This window comes from Engystomops pustulosus, chromosome 4 (genome assembly GCF_040894005.1).
Source record: "Engystomops pustulosus chromosome 4, aEngPut4.maternal, whole genome shotgun sequence".
In the NCBI taxonomy this organism is placed as follows: Eukaryota; Metazoa; Chordata; class Amphibia; order Anura; family Leptodactylidae; genus Engystomops; species Engystomops pustulosus.
The window spans coordinates 177658643-177678730 of NC_092414.1; the positions used below are offsets into that span (position 1 = coordinate 177658643).

Below are 20088 nucleotides of genomic sequence, written 5' to 3' on the forward strand. Positions count from 1 at the left end.
AAGATCACATGGAGAAGCTGTTTCCCAAGGGTGGGGGGGGGGCTGCTCCTTTCCAGCCCCTCCCAAAAGGCAACTGCCTAGTCACACAGCACATGCTAATGAAAGGTACAATATAACATATCTTTTTTTCTGTAAAACCTATTTTTAATACAAAAACACTTTGGCAGTGTATGTACTATGCTCTGTGGGGACTGGGGGAGTGCTAAAAATGGGTCTCCTGGTGACAGGTTCCCTTTAAATTTAGGTTGAAAACCATTTTCCTTTCTCAAAATAGTTTTTTTTATTTGCATTCAAAGACATTACACTATAGTCTGGCTGCAGGATTTACCCGTCACTAGAGATGGGTGGACCCGATGTTTGGGTTCGGCAACCTAACATAGACATACAATCCGGCAAATTGACGCCCCCAGCAACTGCACATGTGTCCGTTCATCTTTATAGGTTAGCACGGTGACTTAGTGGTTAGCATTACAGCCTTGCAGCGCTGAGGACCTGGATTCAAGTCCCATCCAGGTCAACAGTTTCGTCCGGGTCCTCCGATTTCCTCCCACACTCCAAAACATACTGGTAGGTTGATTAGATTGTGAGTCCCATTGGGGACAGGGACTGATTGGACAGGGCTGTGCAGCGCTGCGTAATCTGTGTGCGCTATATAAATAAAGGAATTATTATATTTACTCATGACCCCATTGTTTCCTCAATGACAGTTCTGTAGACACATAGACTGCTTACGTCTTCTCCATTATCATGACCTTGCAGAAGAGTAATCCTTGACCTCAGCTTCCTATGGCAAGTGAAAGATTGTGCAGCCAAGTACATTGTATATCAGGGATGGGCAGATGTTGAATACTAGGTCAGAAGAATTAAAAGACCCGACCTCTCATATCTCAGAGTAGTCCTATGTTTAGTAACCTACTATGTGTACAACTTTACTGTGTGGTTTTAATTCCTTGGGAAAAGGAGTTATAATATTTGATGTAAACCCATAAAAGAAGATATTTATGCTGTATTGGTGCTATTCTGGCCCCACAGTACTGTACCTGTCATCAGGGTCGGCTGCAGGTGTCAGTAGGCCCCTTTGCAGTGAACTTATGTGGCGGCATTAAAAATTCAGAAACTAAAATATTCCCTAGTTTATTATTGCAAAAGCCCCTTCAGTATTATTTTATATGAAGCCCTCCACACCCCCATGTATTCATTAGATACAGCCCCACTCACCCCCATGGATTCCTAATGTGCCCCCCCCCCCCCAGCAGCTCTAAGCCCCGGCACTTGCCCAGTTATGCCCAGTGCTGGCTGAGACTCTGCCTGTCATCGGGCATCTATGTTAGTACCAGGACCATCTTTTATAGATGTCTCTGCTTTTCAGATTGATATATATTGTTCCAAAACTGTAGACAATTTCCGACGGCCTCTGCTGTGTTATTGATGTGTACCTATTTGTCTGGCGGTAATAAATCACAGTTTATCTTGTGTATGTTTGTCTAGTCTTGCTTGTTATACACTTCTATGTATTATGCTATGGTAACACTGACATAATTTATTTTCTTGTGGATGGAGGGGGATATATAGGGAACAGGCGGACAATTGATAATAGTGTAATGTGCAGTCAAGTGTCAATTCAGAAATGTATTCTAATAATGCTGTGATGTATATATTCGGTAAAATAAGAGATGGATGAAAAATGTATATTAAAAAAATAATTATTTTATTGGTACATGGAAAAAAAACATACCAGAAACGCCAATTGAGATCACAGCCATAAAAACAATTAAAAAGTACAAGAAATCGTACTAAAAGGATCCAAAGGGTATATAGGAGTAGAGGCACAGACTGACAATAGTATAGAGACAGGAATGGGAAAGTATCCGTCATGTATATTTTCATCACTGTCTTTGTAAATATCAATTCCAATTTTTACAAAGTCCATTATATTTATCAAATTTTGATTTTCTTTCTCAGAACAAACCTTGAAGCCCTTCAGAAGAAGTTAGAGGAGCTAGAACTGGATGAACAGCAGAGGAAGCGCCTGGAAGCTTTCCTAACTCAGAAGCAGAAAGTCGGAGAACTGAAGGACGATGACTTTGAAAAAGTTTCTGAACTTGGTGCTGGAAATGGTGGTGTGGTCTTTAAAGTGTCACACAAACCAACCAGTCTTATCATGGCTAGAAAGGTGAGCCATTGCTATTCCCTTATACATGAGTATAGTTATCATCAGCACTGCATCTGTCAGTAGTAAAGAGTGAACTCCTGGTTCTATAGGTTGAACTTGATGGACCTGCATCCTTTTTCCAACCTTGTCTCCTCTGCCTCTGTGTTACATCCATACTTCATCAGTATTTGCATCTCTATTTGTATTAACTTTTTATTGAGTAAAAAATTGTATTAGCTATTGCCTAATAGAAAACATTTTCAATAGATGAAAATTAAATCAGAGGTATATTCTGGGGACGACGCATTGGGGGGAATTTACCAAGCCTTGTACGCCAGCTTTCTGGCTTGAAAAAATATTTCCCACTGATTTACATGTGTTTGCACCCCGTCATGCCCAAAGGGATGTGTACTGGGTTAAAACACATTAAAATCAGGGGATTGGGTTACTAAAGTCCAGAGACTTCACTGGAACTTTAGACTGGGATTGACGTGGTCTAAACCAGTCAAACTTGGTGGAGAGTGACGGGCTCCCCTATCAGATTTATTAAGAGGCCAGAGCTTAGTAAGGCTACTTTCACAAGAACATGTGCTACGGCCAGGGTCCAGGACACATTCGGCTGGAGAGGCAGTGGTATGAGCGCTACTCAATCCTCCCTCTTCATAGTGAGTCATGGTGTCCAGCCATATGTATAGGAAAAAATAGAGATTGCTCTATCTTTTTCCCTGGCAGTGGTACGCTGGCACACGTGTGTACTCACTGTACCGCAGGCAGGCCCCAAAGGATCAGATATAGGCCCCCAGTAGATCTGTGTGAACAGGGGCCTAAATTCAACGTGCGCTACACTGGCAGGAGGACTATTAACGTTGGCCTTTAAAACAGCAGCCTTTATAAATTCCCACATTGTCTTTTACCTGCTCTACCGCAACATCAGGTGAAGCGGCAGCCTCTCTGTGGTCATTTCTGCCAATCTCTACTGCATTAATCAATGCCATAGCACCTGCCCGCAGATCTGTAGGGTTCTCTGTAGACCAATGTGTGACAGCCCTGATATCCATTGTTTTTCATAAACCATGTTTTCTCCTCCTACAGTTGATTCACCTGGAGATTAAACCGGCAATCAGAAACCAGATAATACGTGAGCTACAAGTTCTGCACGAATGTAACTCCCCTTACATCGTGGGCTTCTATGGGGCGTTCTACAGCGATGGAGAAATCAGTATCTGCATGGAGCATATGGTGAGGATGAGATCAAGGTGCCCTGGGGGGGTGCAAGAACTAGAGAGGCTTTTCCTGATCTGGCCATGTGAGGAGGATCCCTTTATCAGTTCTTTTACATTTTAATATTTTCAGACCTGGGTGTGTTTTATTTATTAGCAATAGATCCACATGCTGCTTCCTAGGCCCAGGTCCACTGCTTTGTGTCAAACCTGGCTCATACAATGGACCAAGTTACACGCTGTGAACTCAACTTTTTATTTTTCTCTCCTTACTAGGACGGTGGGTCACTTGATCAAGTTTTGAAGAAAGCTGGAAAAATTCCAGAGAAAATTTTGGGAAAAGTCAGCATCGCCGTGAGTATCAATTAATAACTTGCCTCCATATACGTTATGATCTTTGGAAGCCTCCTTACTCTATTGTAAACTTTTCATTACTTAAAAACCTTACATAAGCTAAAGCTTATTCACTCCTCTGTGACTTATATAGTGCACACATATTATCACGTTGCCTTTCCTACATCAGTTCTGTAGTTCATCACACACAGGAATTTGTTTACAAAGAAGTGACTGTAAAACATATGTCCGATTATGCTAAAATGCCGCGCTATAAAATAGCGATGGTGCAGGCAGAGCCTTACACTGTTAGTATTGATATTACTTCTCTGCTATGAGCTGTAACCGGAATAGCTGATCTATATCTCTCCATATTCCAGCAGCCTGAGCATCAGCTTAGCTTAAGGAAGATATTGGTGATGGCTGATGTCACTCTGGTTTGTTTAGTTTGCTGTATAGATTGTTAGGACCTTCTAGTAACACGGCAAACCAGATTTATTATATCTTCGATGGAGGCTTTGTTGCTTGTTTCTGTCAGATTTTGTTGAGGTAATAGCTTTATTTTCTCATCAAAACTGGCACCTGAGCAGAACTTGTGTGTGATGAATGCAGCCCTGAAAGGTTTGTGTTATTATAGAAACCACACACCAGATGTGAACACAGCCGTAACCCACAGCCAGGCCTATTGAGATTGGGTGCACACATTTTTTTTAGACAAATATGCTGACGAAAATGCATTATTTGGAGTATAAGATGTACCCAAATGTCTAGTTATGTTATTAAAGAATGGATTGTGTATGTATACACCAAAAACTTTTGTACACCTTTAAATCTAGTGAAAAAAAGCTTCTTTGCCTGCATCCACATGACAGCACTTACCGCCAACAACACTAGTTACACCACAATGGATTCCTATTGTGATTTCTTTATTTTTATTACTTTGTCGATTCAACTTTTAAATCCTTTTAGTAACCCAGAACTTACAGTAAGTATTGTCATGTGGTCACGAGGAGGATACATGTAATATATCTATCCATGTACATCTGTTTAGGTTTCAGGGGAAGCCTTCAGGCTGTTACCCTAATTGCATAATAGTATGTGAATGGAAAACCTCTGGAGACTAGGCTGGGGGGACAGGGAATTAGTACTGGGGATTGCTGGCATGATATTGTGTTACCACTGATGTCTTTTTGATGTATGTTTTGTAGGTGATAAAAGGCCTGACTTACCTGAGGGAGAAGCATAAAATCATGCATCGGGGTAAGGAAAAAGTATTACATGTGTGTGTAACTATACTGGACTGGGTTGAGAAGGCAGAATAAGGGGTATGAAGTGACGTAGCGCACAATCACTCTGTTTCACATCCTTTAATTTCCCCGGATGCTTTTTTTCAATGCGGTCTTAAAGGGGCAATGAATGATGTTTTTTCTTTCTTTTGTCTTGACCCTCTTTTACACATCCCTTAGAGCACTTGTGAAGCCTATGGGTCCTCAAAAAAACTGATGACAAATCTGTTTTTCTCACTGATGATGCAGTTTTTGTTTTTCTTTTGTGGAAAAAACAGAACAATGGAAGCATAATGGACGTTTACGATACAAAGCAAAATCGAAACAAAACGCAATAGACATGCAACAGACACGCCAGTGTGAATCCAGCCTTTATAATGAATAAACTGCACAAAGGACAGTGATTTCTGAGACTTTCTTTCCATAGGAGAGGCTATAAATATCAGATTAGTTGGTTTCTAATACAAGTCACCACTGCTGATCAGCATCTTGTAGCGGCACAGTCCAATACAAGTGGAGCTAAGCTGCAGTACCAAGCACAGCCACTATACTATGTACAGCACTGTTCCTGGTGAGAAGTTAAGAGACCACAGTGCTCTCTTTAGGTATCTGATCAGTGAAGTACTGGATGATATTGATCAATCCTCAGAATAGGTCATCCATGTTTTATGTACAAACCTACTTGATACTTTTGTACCTTTTTCTCAAGTCTTATAATTATATAGTAATTATAATAGTCTTATAAGTATAATTTACTGTGCAGCTAGTTTTCTTAGTTTCCTGCTAATTGAGATTTCTAGTTATGGAGAAATACTGCAGCATAGGGAGTCTTGATGCATAACTGGGCAGAGATGTAGTTCTAAGGCTACATTCACAGCGTTGCACGACCATTGAGGGACGTATATACGCTCCCCATAGGCCTGCAATGGCACGCAGCGTTACGGTGCCGTTCCGTGCCCTGGGAAAAGATAGGACATGTCCTATAATTCCCTGTATGTATCTCTATGTAGAGGGGTGGGGGTGAGAAGCGCTCACCCCCTCCTCCTCTCCCGTGCACCGCTGTGTACCGACCGTGCTTACACACATTCGTGTGAATGTAGCCTAATTCAGTATATCTAGCAAATGACCCATGGAAATCATAGCCCTCCCCAAATTGGTTTGGTAGGATGTATAGAAGAAGATGGATAAAAATGTGCTATGGGAAGAAGAGGAATACAGATGACAAATTGAGATGTGGATTGTTCCTGTGAGTAATAGTCGTCAGCGCTCAGGCGTAGCCGTATAGCCGTGCACCCAGGTGATGAAATGACAGCGGATCAGATTGATTACTGTATACAGCATCTTCCCGCAGTGTTTCACCAAGGACAGCGGGAGGCTGTCGGTGGGAAGCCTGAATCTCCATGTAGCAGTAGGGTTAATCCACAAGTGCTTTAATTGCCCCCATGGGAGAAGCTTTTAGAGCATCTGTCTCCTAGTAACTGAAACATATTGTTATCGGGAAGAATAGTCTGAATACTGGGCTTATATTGAGATGTAGCAGAAGCGGCGCTACTCCCCCTACAGCTGCTCGCTCCCACTCCCCACTACCGACATCTCTATTTCTCTGCTCCCCTAATTCCCGTTTCCTATGTTACTCTCTTTGCAGATGTGAAGCCGTCTAATATTCTTGTCAACTCCAGAGGAGAAATCAAACTGTGCGACTTCGGAGTCAGCGGACAACTCATTGACTCTATGGCCAATTCTTTTGTGGGGACGAGATCATACATGTCTGTGAGTGTCTGTGTGTCTCTCCGCAGCACATAATGCAGGTTATGCAAGACAAGCGTGCGCCACAAAGCGTTGCGTCATGTTCCGATTGCTGCATGGCGTTTACAAAGATTATCTTTGCTAACTGCATCCCTTCACACATGGTGTGTCACACAGCAGATGGAGTATTAGAAATGTCCTCCCACACTGTGATTGTGTATGTGTGTATGTAATAACAGCTCCCATACACTTGGGGGTGGGGGTGGGTGTATTCCGTGTGCATTATGGCTTCCAGAGACATTCTGGTGTATTACCAAAAACAGATTGTTAACGCTTTGCTGTAGAACTCTTCCTGAGAGCTTTAGTATGTAACATTTTGTCCTGAGGCAAGTGTATGATGGGGCAATACAAAAATGACACAAAAATCTTCCTGGCATGCACCACAGTCAGTCCTGTTGTGGATCCCACGGACCCAGGGAGTACAGTGGAAATCACTTTTGGCCCTCTGCAAGCCCAGGGATAAGGAGAAACATGGCTGCACTCTCCATCATAGTTCCAAACTTTATTTATTGAACAGTTACAAGATGTAAGGACGCTGACAATTGGTTAGGCAATGGGCTGTTTCGTGCTGGGATGAAATACTGTATGCAAATGAGCCAAAGGGTCTCAAGGCTCCGTTATCACCTATGGAACCTGGAGCCCCTCAGGCTCATTTGCATACAGTCATTCATCCTGGTGGTAGATGCCCTTTATTAATTGTTTCCTTTAGCAGCATTATCATGGAAATTAGAGGCAGGAGTTGGTAAGGAGTTTTCAGATGTCAGAGAAGTAGAAGAGAGCTTGCTTACTGAGGAATATAGAAAGCCGACTGCTTCTAAGTGTCTCTTACTCTTTGACAGTTTTCACCCGGTCCATGTCAAGGAAAGTTTGCCCTATGGACACTTCCTACAATTAAGGAGAGACCATGAGACCACGTTTCAACTGCAAGCGGAGGATTTGAAAACATGCTTGCTTCGTATTAGGGGTACCCAAACGTGTTGGTAGAAAGCACCAACCAGTGTCCTAACAGAAAAAAAAAAAACATGGTAGATGGAGAATCCCCTTCTTGATGGGTTTTGCCTAATTTGTAGTGTAATACTTAAGCATTGGAAATCTATTTTTTTTATATGTTGTATAGTCCAATTCTGATGTTTAGAAGATTTCATATGTTAAGGTAGCCATAATTAGATGAAAAGATAACCATCTAATAGATATGTCTTAGTTTTCCCCTGTTGTAGGTGTCATTTTTAGCATGGCCATCTGTGTCGTTGCCAGAATAGCAATAATTCCTCTCTGTTTCTGTTTTTATATGAAGAGCTCTGGTGGTGTTATCAGAGCCTATTCGTGCTGTAGCTTTGCATGCTGTTACACTGTCTCACAATCCCCCCTGCACCCTCAACACTTCCACCTCCCACTCTCACAGCAGAAGAGGAAGCTTCAGCAGACAGTGGGAGGGTAAAGTTCTCATGCACAGTGTAACAGCCAGTGAATTTGCAGGGGCTATGGTAAGCTCAGGCTCAGTGGCATGTTTATAAAAGTAGATTTTAGAAGGATGGAGGCCATAAATATAAGAAGATTACCACAGTCACGGTGCCTGGATCCATGACTAATTGTCTCTGGTTTATCATGATGGATTTTGATGGTAGATTTTCTTTAAGCTCTCCATACACAATGAAAAACGTCCATTTCGGCAGATTTGGCCTCGATCTAATGTGTATGGGGCCTCCCCACTCTCCAAATGCGGTAGATGTCAAGTGAGATAAGGATTGGATTACAAGGGCCAGATCTTTGCGTTCTGCCACAGCTTTCTCCATTAATAAGACCTGCACGTTCAGCCCAGCAATAAAAACAACGGGGGAGGGAGATATAGCAAGTCTGGTGCTGCTTCTGCTGGACAGATGATGCAGCCAATTCATTAAGAGCCTCATCTTCTGCACAACAAAATTAAATTCATGCCAGTAAGGTGTAATTGACACCACTGTGGCATTATAATAAATTTGTCAGGCTGGTGGAGGCTATACCCCCCTGCTGCTATATCCTGTCCATTTTAAGGGAAATTAAAGGGAAAGCTCTGGCACAAAAACAACCATGCCCCAAAACCTGTCACTTTATACAATCATAAATTTTACAACAGAAACCGAAGCAAATATCCCTCCACGTGTATATTATATAATAGATTGTCTTCTCTTCCTGCAGCCGGAGCGACTACAAGGCACTCACTACTCTGTGCAGTCAGATATCTGGAGCATGGGGCTCTCGCTGGTGGAAATGGCCATTGGGCGCTATCCGATTCCACCTCCTGATGCTAAGGAGTTAGAACTCATCTTTGGATGTTCAGTTGAAGGAGACCCCGCATCGTCCGATCTGTCTCCTCGTCCCAGACCTCCAGGACGCCCCATGAGCTGTGAGCATTGCACTGTATCTTCTGTGTGTTACCAGCCTGCACAGGGCAGGTCTTGCTGTAAACATTTAGATTTTAAAGTTGTTTTCCCACAAAGACAAGTTAGGCCCTATACACGGGATAGGGCCTAAGTTGCTGATCAGTGGGGGTCCCCCACGGATCGCGAAAACGAGGGGTCAGACCAACACCTTGTCACTCCCTGAGAATAACGGAGCAGATGGCCGTGCATGACCGTTCTGCTCCATTAATGTCTATGGAGAGAATGGAAATTGCCGAGCACTTAAAGGAAACCTACCACTTGAAGTGGCAGGTTTAAGAAGAAAACACCGAGCACCAGCTCAGGGTGAGCTGGTGCCGGAGCTTATTTTTGTTAGTGTTTTAAACCGCTGTATTGCGGTTTAAAACACTTTTTAAACTTTATAGCCGGCGCAGGGAGGTACGCGCTCGGCACTTACCATGCGCGCGACCGTTCGCGCGGCTACATAGGAAGTGAAGGAGAGCCGCGCGCATGGTAAGTGCCGAGCACGTACCTCCCTGCGCCGGCTATAAAGTTTAAAAAGTGTTTTAAACCGCAATACAGCGGTTTAAAACACTAACAAAAATAAGCTCCGGCACCAGCTCAGCCTGAGCTGGTGCCCGGTATTTCCATCTGAAACCTGCCACTTCAAGTGGTAGGTTTCCTTTAAGACATGAGAAATGTATACAATACCATGTATGTATTGTATTTATCTGTATTGGGAAGAGGTTGCTGAATGTATTTGTGTATAGAAATATGGTAACAAGTCCATTCAGACATCTGCATTGTCCGGTATAATAGGAGCCATATATAGAGGCATATAGGAACCTGCAGATAGCTGCACTTTCTCCCCAGCATGCAGCACATACAGTAGGTGGTATTTAATACTGTGCAGAAATGATGGAAGTACATGACATGCTGACAGCATAATGTGCACTGTAGTACAACGTGTTACATTTAGTTAAAAAGCTTGCTATACAGAACTAGTCAAAATTATGGTCTCGCCTTATAAACAGTTAATTTTTCTTCATTGTGGATTTGTGTTAGAAGACGTAAAACAAAGAATGTCTGGGTGATTTTTGCATTTAAAAAAAGGCAAATTATGTGATGTCAAATTGGGACATAGGATAACATAATCTGAAAAGGCACATATCCATCAAATCTAAAGGACATATTTATCTATCTATTATATATAAGCCATATATATACACTCACCGGCCACTTTATTAGGTACACCTGTCCAACTGCTCGTTAACACTTAATTTCTAATCAGCCAATCACATGGCGGCAACTCAGTGCATTTAGGCATGTAGACATGGTCCAGACAATCTCCTGCTGTTCAAACCGAGCATCAGTATGGGGAAGAAAGGTGATTTGAGGCCTTTGAACGTGGCATGGTTGTTGGTGCCAGAAGGGCTGGTCTGAGTATTTCAGAAACTGTTGATCTACTGGGATTTTCACGCACAACCATCTCTAGGGTTTACAGAGAATGGTCCGAAAAAGAAAAAACATCCAGTGAGCGGCTGTTCTGTGGGCGGAAATGAGGTCAGAGGAGAATGGGCAGACTGGTTCGAGCTGATAGAAAGGCAACAGTGACTCAAATCGCCACCCGTTACAACCAAGGTAGGCAGAAGAGCATCTCTGAACGCACAGTACGTCGAACTTTGAGGCAGATGGGCTGCAGCAGCAGAAGACCACACCGGGTGCCACTCCTTTCAGCTAAGAACAGGACACTGAGGCTACAATTTGCACAAGCTCATCGAAATTGGACAGTAGAAGATTGGAAAAAACGTTGCCTGGTCTGATGAGTCTCGATTTCTGCTGCGATATTCGGATGGTAGGGTCAGAATTTGGCGTCAACAACATGAAAGCATGGATCCATCCAGCCTTGTATCAACGGTTCAGGCTGGTGGTGGTGGTGTCATGGTGTGGGGAATATTTTCTTGGCACTCTTTGGGCCCCCTGGTACCAATTGAGCATCGTTGCAACGCCACAGCCTACCTGAGTATTGTTGCTGACCATGTCCATCCCTTTATGACCACAATGTACCCAACATCTGATGGCTACTTTCAGCAGGATAATGCGCCATGTCATATAGCTGGAATCATCTCAGACTGGTTTCTTGAACATGACAATGAGTTCACTGTACTCAAATGGCCTCCACAGTCACCAGATCTCAATCCAATAGAGCATCTTTGGGATGTGGTGGAACGGGAGATTCGCATCATGGATGTGCAGCTGACAAATCTGCGGCAACTGTGTGATGCCATCATGTCAATATGGACCAAAATCTCTGAGGAATGCTTCCAGCACCTTGTTGTATCTATGCCACGAAGAATTGAGGCAGTTCTGAAGGCAAAAGGGGGTCCAACCCGTTACTAGCATGGTGTACCTAATAAAGTGGCCGGTGAGTGTATATGTGTGTGTGTGTGTGTGTATATATATATATATATATATATATATATATATATATATATATATATAATATATTAGATAGATAGAGCAAGAATAAAATGTCAAAGATGAAAATATGTAACCACAGTGGGAGGCCATGGGGCACAGTGACACACATTGTTACATGGCTTATTGACCATTGTCTTTTTACTTGTTCTGTTGCAGCCTATGGTCCAGACAGTCGACCACCAATGGCAATATTTGAGTTACTGGATTATATAGTGAATGAGGTAAATTTTTATGAAATATTAAATTATATGAAATATCAATGTTTACGGAATTAACCCTGCATCCATAGATTGTATTTGCTATTGATTACACTTGAAATATACAATTATTTGCTGAGGACAAGGAGAACAGGAGCTCTGGGGCTGAAGAACAGTCTGAGTTTTCTATCCGAAGATGCCATTTACGATTTGCATCTGGAAGTAAGAGTTCTCCTTGCAGAGACTTTGCCAGTTGAGGCCGCCTTGTATACATGTGGAGATTTATAGCCATTGATGCTCCACTGGGGAATTCTGGGAAAATAAGCAAATAAGTTTTCTAGGATGGCTACCTTTAAGGCTGCCTTACAAGGTAGTGAAAGGGGCGTGGTTTTCCTTTTCCCATCCTGGAAAACTTGTTTGCATACTTTAAGATTTGGATGTACTTAATACCGACACATCCCTTGAAGTGGTAAACTGCAGATCAGATTGTCTTTGAAGGTCTTTGACTTGGAGATTTTAAGGTTAAATAGGTTCCTGAAATGGTATAACGTGCCCTGTGTATGGTGTGTCCTGAGAGTTGAGGGTGGAAACTCATATTCCATGCCCGGTGTGGATGGAAGAACGTGCAGGGCTCTCTCCTTTTACTTCTGCAGGGATTGACTTCAATGTTTTTGCAACTTGTGCTGCATGACTGTGGCCAACTCTCATTTAACACAAGGTAGGTGCAGGTCCCGTTGGGGCAAACCTTATCTATAAGGGCCATCGTACACAGTAAGGTTTTGCCTGACAAACTTGAACCCAGATCTGCTGATCCAAACAATGTCCGTTCGGTATTACTCGGGTCACAACTCCTCTCAAGTGAAATAAGACTGCAGTGTGGGAGAGGGAGTAGCTATCAGCTCTGGGACACTACTCCCTCTCCCACGCCACCTATATTTTGTTATTCCAACAATGCCACTCTATGGGGGTCATTTACTAAGGGCCCGATTAGCGTTTTCCCGATGTGTTACCCGAATATTTCCGATTTGCGCCGATTGTACCTGAATTGCCCCGGGATTGTGGCGCACGCGATCGGATTGTGGCGCATCGGCGCCGGCATGCGCGCGACGGAAATCGGGGGGCGTGGCCGCACGAAAACCCGACGTATTCGGAAAAACCGCCGCATTTAAAAACCGAAAAAGTGTCGCTTGGGGACCGCTTACCTTCACCTGGTCCGAGGTGGTGCATTCCGGCGCAATGAAATGACTTTCAGCACAGCAGCGCCACCTGGTGGACGGCGGAGGAACTACCTTCTTAAATCCCGGCCGGACCCGAATCCAGAGCAGAGAACGCGCCGCTGGATCGCGAATGGGCCGGGTAAGTAAATTTGCCCCTATGAGCGCTATTCGGTCTCTCCTTGTCTGCTTTTCTATACCGTTCAGTATTACTGGCACACACCAAGTCTAGGGAACCAAACCTGGCCTAGTCCAACAGCGCCAAGATTTTATAGGTTATCGTGTCTTAGATGGGCAAAATCCATTTTAACCCCTTCCCGACGCGCGCCGTACTAGTACGGCGCGCGCCGGGTCCCGGTGCATGGAGAGGGCTCGCGGGCCGAGCCCTCTCCATAGCCGGTAAGTCTTTGCTGCATATTGCAGCAAAGGCTTACCGGTAACACCCGCGATCGGTGCTAGCACCGATCGCGGGTGCTTTCACCGCGATCGCCTCCGGCAATGCTGCCGGAGGCTTCAAAAAGATGGCGCCGCATGGGCGCCGCCATCTTGGCGCGGATCTCCGCTCCCCGATGACGTCACGGGGAGCGGTGATCCGTTGCCATGACAGCATCGGGCCTCACGAAGGCCCGAAGCTGTCTCGTTTTAACCTATTCATTACAATGTGCTATCAGCACATTGTAATGAATGAGGAGTAAAATCCCCATATACTGCCATATTGCAGTATGGCAGTATATGGTAGGATCGATCAGACAACCTAGGGTTAAAGTACCCTAGGGAGTCTGAAAAATAGTTAAAGTAAAAAAAAGTTAAAAAAAAAAAAATTATATTAAAAAAACCTAAAAATTCAAATCACCCCCCTTTCCCTAGAACTGATATTAATATTAATAAACAGTAAAAATCATAAACACATTAGGTATCACCGCGTCCGAAAATGTCCGATCTATCAAAATATTATAACGGTTTTTCACTGCGTTTAACCCCGTAACGGAAAATAGCGTCCAAAGTCAAAAATGACATTTTTTTGCCATTTTGGAAAATATAAAAAAATTAATAAAAAGTGATCAAAAGGTCGCACAGTCCTAACAATGATAGCAATGAAAACGCCATCAAAAGTCGCAAAAAATGACACCACCCACAGCTTCGTACACCAAAGTATGAAAAAGTTATTAGCGCCAGAAGATGGCAAAATCAAAAAAAAAATTTTGTACAGGAGGTTTTAATTTTTTTAAATGTATGAAAACATTATAAAACCTGTACAAATGTGGTATCCCTGTGATCGTAGCAACCCAAAGAATAAAGTAGACATGTCATTTGGGACGCAGAGTGAAAGCTGTGAAATCCAAGCCCACAAGAAAACGTCGCAAATGTGTTTTTTCACCATTTTCACTGCATTTGGAATTTTTTTCCCGCTTCCCAGTACGCGCCATGGAATATTAAATACCGTCACTACGAAGTGCAATTTGTTACGCAGAAAATAAGCCATAACACAGCTCTTTATGTGGAAAAATAAAAAAGTTATAGATTTTTGAAGGTGGGGTGTGAAAAATGGAAGTGAAAAAACTAAAAAAGGCCAAGTCGTGAAGGGGTTAATTAGTTTTCTTTAATTAAAGAACTATTCTAACTGTATATGTTTCTGTATACTCTTGTATACAGGCAGTACCCAGGTTACATACACCAGTGATTTTCAACCTTTTTTGAGCCGTGGCACACTTTTTATACTTAGAAAATCCTGGGGCACACCACCAACCAAAATAGCACAAAATGACACTAAAACAGTCATATTATACATATAGTTAATAATATAGATTCTAAATTTATTTTACTCAATCAGCATGAAACCTGGGCCTGTTTCGATAAACACAAAAGGGATATCCTGGCAGGAATGGTGGAAAGACACACACGAAGCTCTTCCTCAACAGTTCTCAGTTTCTCCCTGTTTTTAGTATATGGTGCTGATTATTATGTGGCTCATATACTGCAAAATAAAGGGGTACAATGAGAAGTACTATGACCATGAAGTGCCAGCTCGTATACTCAGCATATGAGCTGATACTTGTAGTACTCCAGCCTCATGACTATAGTATTTCTCATTTTACATTTCTCATTGTATAGTATACTGCAGTATACTGCTGGAGTACTAAAAGTACCAGCTCATATGCTGAGTATTCTGCCAACAGTTCATATACTCAGGCAAAAGCTCATATAGTCAGTATTATTGGCGGGCATTACCTTGGCGGTGGGCAAATGCGAGAGTCTCTCCGCTCTCAGGATGATGCGCCGGCCTCGGTGACGTCATTTTGTCGTGCGAGGTTCAAAGCTTGCGCATGTGTTATTGTACACGTCTCCTACATTGTAAGAAGCCTTGACTGCGCATCGCTGCGTAATCCCGGGAAACAAAACACAGGGGGCACCATAGTTTGGGGAACTTTCCCCGCGGCACACCCGACCATGTGTCACGGCACACTAGTTGAAAATCACTGACATACAGTCTCTGACAATTGGATTTTAAAAATGTTGGATTGTCATATGAAACAGAATAAATAATAAATATTAATTACAGACACATTTAATAACTGTTATAGCTGATTATTGTAGCCTACGGCTAAAGTACATTAATTTACCAGCATCCAGGGGTGCGTTTGTAACTAGGGGTTGTCTGTAAGTCGGGTGTTCTTAAGTAGGGGACAGCTTGTACTTTATACTTTAATAGATCTTGATTGAAACATAAAATGCTAATTTACACTTTATTACAATACCTCAAGTGTTGCCCTTCCCGATCTTACAGGTTAAATAGAGAACAGAAGCATCTCATCTTATGTATTAGACTGGTATGAAGGCAGTGTATAAGTTCTGTAAAGAACAATTCTCATTTATTTCACCAGATATTCTGAGAAGTGGAGTGGGACGCTGCTATTCTCTGCCAATTTTGATGAACATGTTCTACATTTGTTTTGTGTTTTACATGTAATGTATTTCTGATTTTTTTTCCCCTCCATTTCTAGCCTCCTCCCAAGTTGCCCAGTGGGGTGTTTGGAGCAGAATTCCAGGACTTTGTGAATAAATGGTTGGTATATGACATGGTTATTGTGGCGGCATAGCATACACATGGTACACAGCTACCCATGTATCATTATACTACAAGTGCACATCCTGAAGAAACTCGCTTGTCTGTGAAGAGCAGTCCTCAGTGTCTCAGCTCTACATGTCAACATGAGATGCTCAACAGAAATCACAGGAATTCTCATCTGAGCATTCCCATTTAATTTAATTTATCTGCCCAGTAGATACATTTCTTCAATTGGATGTCTTTTTTTCGAAAATGAAGATAATTTCTCATAAATAAAGTCATATTGTCCCTCAGAAACAGAGGACAGCTGTCCTTGGATACAACCACCGCTGCTGTAGGGATTATGCAAAGAAAGAAGTAGTTTTTGAAATGTCAGGAAGTTCCTGCATGTCCTGCAGCCATCCGGTGGTGGTAATAGCTGAATCCTGGGCTCAATAGCACAACAATAGGTGATTGTAGCGTTGGGACGACTATCTCCTTTATATGGGACAACATGGCTACATTAATGGGAAATTATCTTCATACAGGAACATTGTTTTAATAACATGCAATTAAAGATATGTACATGCATGGCAGATTAATTTAATTTAAATGTAGATATCCAGATGAGAATATCCCTTTAAGACACTTTACATTTTAATATCTCAAACCGGGTATTTCAGATCCCTTGAAATCTGTGTTACCCAGACCCCCTAGCAGCAAGAACGGTTAATTTTACAGTAAGGATCACAAACTACTGATGGTGCTGTGCTGAGCAGCTAACAAATCTTAGCCAGAATATACCATTGGGCAAAATGATAGGATTCTGCTCCTAAAGAGGCATTTTCATCGGGGCATTCACATTTAACTTAATTCATCTGCGGTATCCATACATTTCTTTAATTGGATGTTAGAAAATAACATTATTTTTATTATTAAAACTTCACTATGTTCACATGAATGTAGCCTTGTTGTCTGTTACAAAGGAGATGGCCGTCCTTGGACCCTGGCAGCAGTATTACCACAGGACGACTGTAGGACACGTAGTAACTCCTGGTCATTTCATATGAAAAAACTATTACGGTAGTTACTTGGTGCAATCCCTCCAGCAGCGGTGGCAAGAGCAGGGCGTACATCACTGCTTGTTATTTTATAAAATGTCACTTTTGCAGAAGCTGGACAACCCATGTGAGTGGGTGCTCCCATGGTGTATATATGCTTTAAAAAAAAAGAAAAAAAAAAACACTAAATTACCACATCCTAGATCTCAATGAATGAAATATTGCTGTTGCCAGTCTTTTCACAGTGCAATGCATTGACAAAACTAAAACATAACTAATGATCAATAATAATGAATATCCCATTGAGGTCTGGATTTGGAATGTATCAAAAATCTAATTTCAGGCTGATTCAACTTCAGTGGAAATGCCTAAAGACAAGGAAATAAGGCTCAGTGGTGTGTGGGGCATGAGCGGGCCAGACCATAGCATCAATGACTTCATCATGCAGGACCTGCTGACACTCCAGCCACATGGGGCCTAGCAGTATCATTCATCTGAATACCTCGGGGCCAATATGGTCTCCGGAGGGGTCATCAGTCAGGCTACCTCTGGCTAACATGAAATGCCTCCCCACACCCACTTCCAAACCGGTTATACTGGAGAATGATGCAGGCAGCAGAACAGTCTCCATGTGTCTGTCACATGTGCTCAGTGTGAACCTGCTTTATATTGTGGAGAGCACAGGACGCAAGTGGGGAATTTGCCAATCACCCTGCACGGTACTAGGCAGAAAGCACAACATCCACTTGTGGATGGCTGTCCCTCATACTATCTTCATGGACTCAGTTTGAGCAGATATTAGCGGCTGCTGGTGCTCATTTTGCAGAGCTCTGACACCACTTCTCCTCCAAAGGAGGAGGTAGCAGACTTGCTGCTGGGTTGTTGCACCCTCCATGTCCCCTAGTATCTGCTCTGTGCTCTGGACTGTGCTGACCAACAGAGTTAACTTTCTTGCCACAGCTCGCATTGCTGTTACATCCTGGATGAGCTGCCCTACTTGCGCAACTTCTGTGCGTTGTAGACACCGCCTCGTGCTTCCTCTAGGGGGGAGAGCAATGACAAAATACAAAATGTCCAAAAAGGATGTGAACAGAGAAATGGTCAGTGGTCACCACCTACAGAACCTCTCCTTTATAGGGGTTGTGTTGCCTGTTCCATTTGCACAACAGCAGGAGAATTCGATTCACAATAAGTGTTGAATCATAACTGGACAGGTTGATCAAAAGTGTCATTCACTTGGAGTTACTTTGTGATGTTTATGTGTTCCCGTTTATTATATATTATAATGGTGTCATTCTATTTGTCTTGCAGCTTGGTGAAGAATCCGGCAGAGAGAGCAGACCTCAAGCAGCTCATGGTAGGAGCTTTGTGTCTTACCAGATTATGTTCTTTGTCACCAATGTGGGTATCCATCTCTTTTTTTCCTTGCGTCACTGAACTCCTCCTCCCTTGTTCCTTTAGGTTCACAGCTTCATTAAGACGTCAGAGCAAGAAGAGGTGGACTTTGCGGGATGGCTGTGTTCTACCATGGGCCTGAAGCAGCCCAGCACCCCCACTCATGCTGCCAGTGTGTGAGGAATACGAGACAAGAAGCTGGTCCAGGCAGAGAGCTACCGCCAACAAATCCCGCTTCTGCCATCCTGCAGGGATCTCTGCACAACGTGCCAAAAATAAACGGTTTCTATCCATTCTCTATACCCCTTCATTCAAGGAAGGGGGTGGGTCACGAATAGCTGTATCCCAGTGTCTCTCCCGTGGGCTTCGCCTGCAGTAAGATCCTTGCTTCTATCCCGTGATGCTTTGTGGTACACATGATGCTTTATGTCATCCTTCCAGCCTATGTTTAGGAGGGGAACGAACTGTTCATTTTTAATTTCCTAACCAAGGGTTTCAATGGCTCAGTCCTGCGCGGGACCAATCTCAGCCGCCGGCTGTAATATTTATTTTATTTGTCGTCTCTCTCTAAGTCATAGAGCCAGATAAAGATACAAATGTCTATTTTGTAGCGGTTATCTAGATATATTTCTCTATAAGTGAAAACTATTTTTCTTCCCATTACTGTTCTAGCTAAAACTGGCCCCATATTAGACTGTTAGAGATGCAGCCCCACTGTCAGCCTGAGCTGTCAGGAGATCTGAGCCATGCGGCTAGCTGTCCGCAATACAACCAGCGTCCAAAGCCATATCCCACAGCTGCCAACGTCTAGGAATCTGCCTTCTTTTTGGAAATAACCTCCACTGCCGGAGCACTTCATCTCTCTTGGTACAAACCACTCATTATTAAAGGGCATCTACCACCAGGAGGAAGGACTGTATGCAAATGAGCCTGAGGGGCTCCAGGTTCCATAGGTATTGTAGCCCCTCAGGCTCATTTGTATACAGTCTTTTATTGTAGTGGTAGATGTCCTTTAAGTCAGATTTTCTGTATGACCGCAGTGATCCATTCCGGACACCTGGAGCCTTACACTTGAGCAATGACAAATCTCTAGCATTAAATGATAGTACCTCTCTCTCCCCCCACGTGCTCCGGTAGAGAAGGGGATGTGCATCCAGCAGTCGTGCTGCCTCCTGCCTGTGCCTCTTCACCTGCCCCCTAACTTTTCATATTTATTTTCTATATGAATGTGACGTGATGTGATCGCTCAGAATCCTTTTGCTGTGTCAGGCTTCTTGTCCCCATTATTATCCTGCAGCGGGTGTACGTAAGAGAAAGCGGGGGCCGATGCCAGCGCCTGGTTCCGTGAGAAGCCTTCACTCCTTATAACTTGTACCTCTTGAATACTCAGATGTATTATCTTTGACTACAATAAACCTATGACAAAGACTCCCGTCTCATCATGTAACAATCTCTTATTCTAACTTTGGACACGTTCCGCTACAAGATTTAGGCCGCGTTCACACAATGTGCTTGAATT

At 43.1% G+C, this 20088-nt stretch overlaps 1 protein-coding gene across 1 annotated transcript in view; it reads left to right on the top strand.

The window, feature by feature from the left end:
* Positions 1 to 19997, top strand: part of MAP2K1 (mitogen-activated protein kinase kinase 1) — a 46557-nt gene extending 26560 nt beyond the window's left edge. Inside the window, exons 2-11 of the mRNA XM_072148698.1 lie at positions 1963 to 2173; positions 3245 to 3391; positions 3649 to 3726; positions 4914 to 4965; positions 6637 to 6761; positions 8973 to 9180; positions 11813 to 11877; positions 16070 to 16131; positions 18486 to 18531; positions 18636 to 19997. Coding sequence (XP_072004799.1) covers positions 1963 to 2173; positions 3245 to 3391; positions 3649 to 3726; positions 4914 to 4965; positions 6637 to 6761; positions 8973 to 9180; positions 11813 to 11877; positions 16070 to 16131; positions 18486 to 18531; positions 18636 to 18749 — 1108 coding nt within the window. The 3' untranslated portion in view covers positions 18750 to 19997. The remainder of the gene's footprint in view (positions 1 to 1962; positions 2174 to 3244; positions 3392 to 3648; positions 3727 to 4913; positions 4966 to 6636; positions 6762 to 8972; positions 9181 to 11812; positions 11878 to 16069; positions 16132 to 18485; positions 18532 to 18635) is intronic.
* Positions 19998 to 20088: the final 91 nt, after the last annotated feature.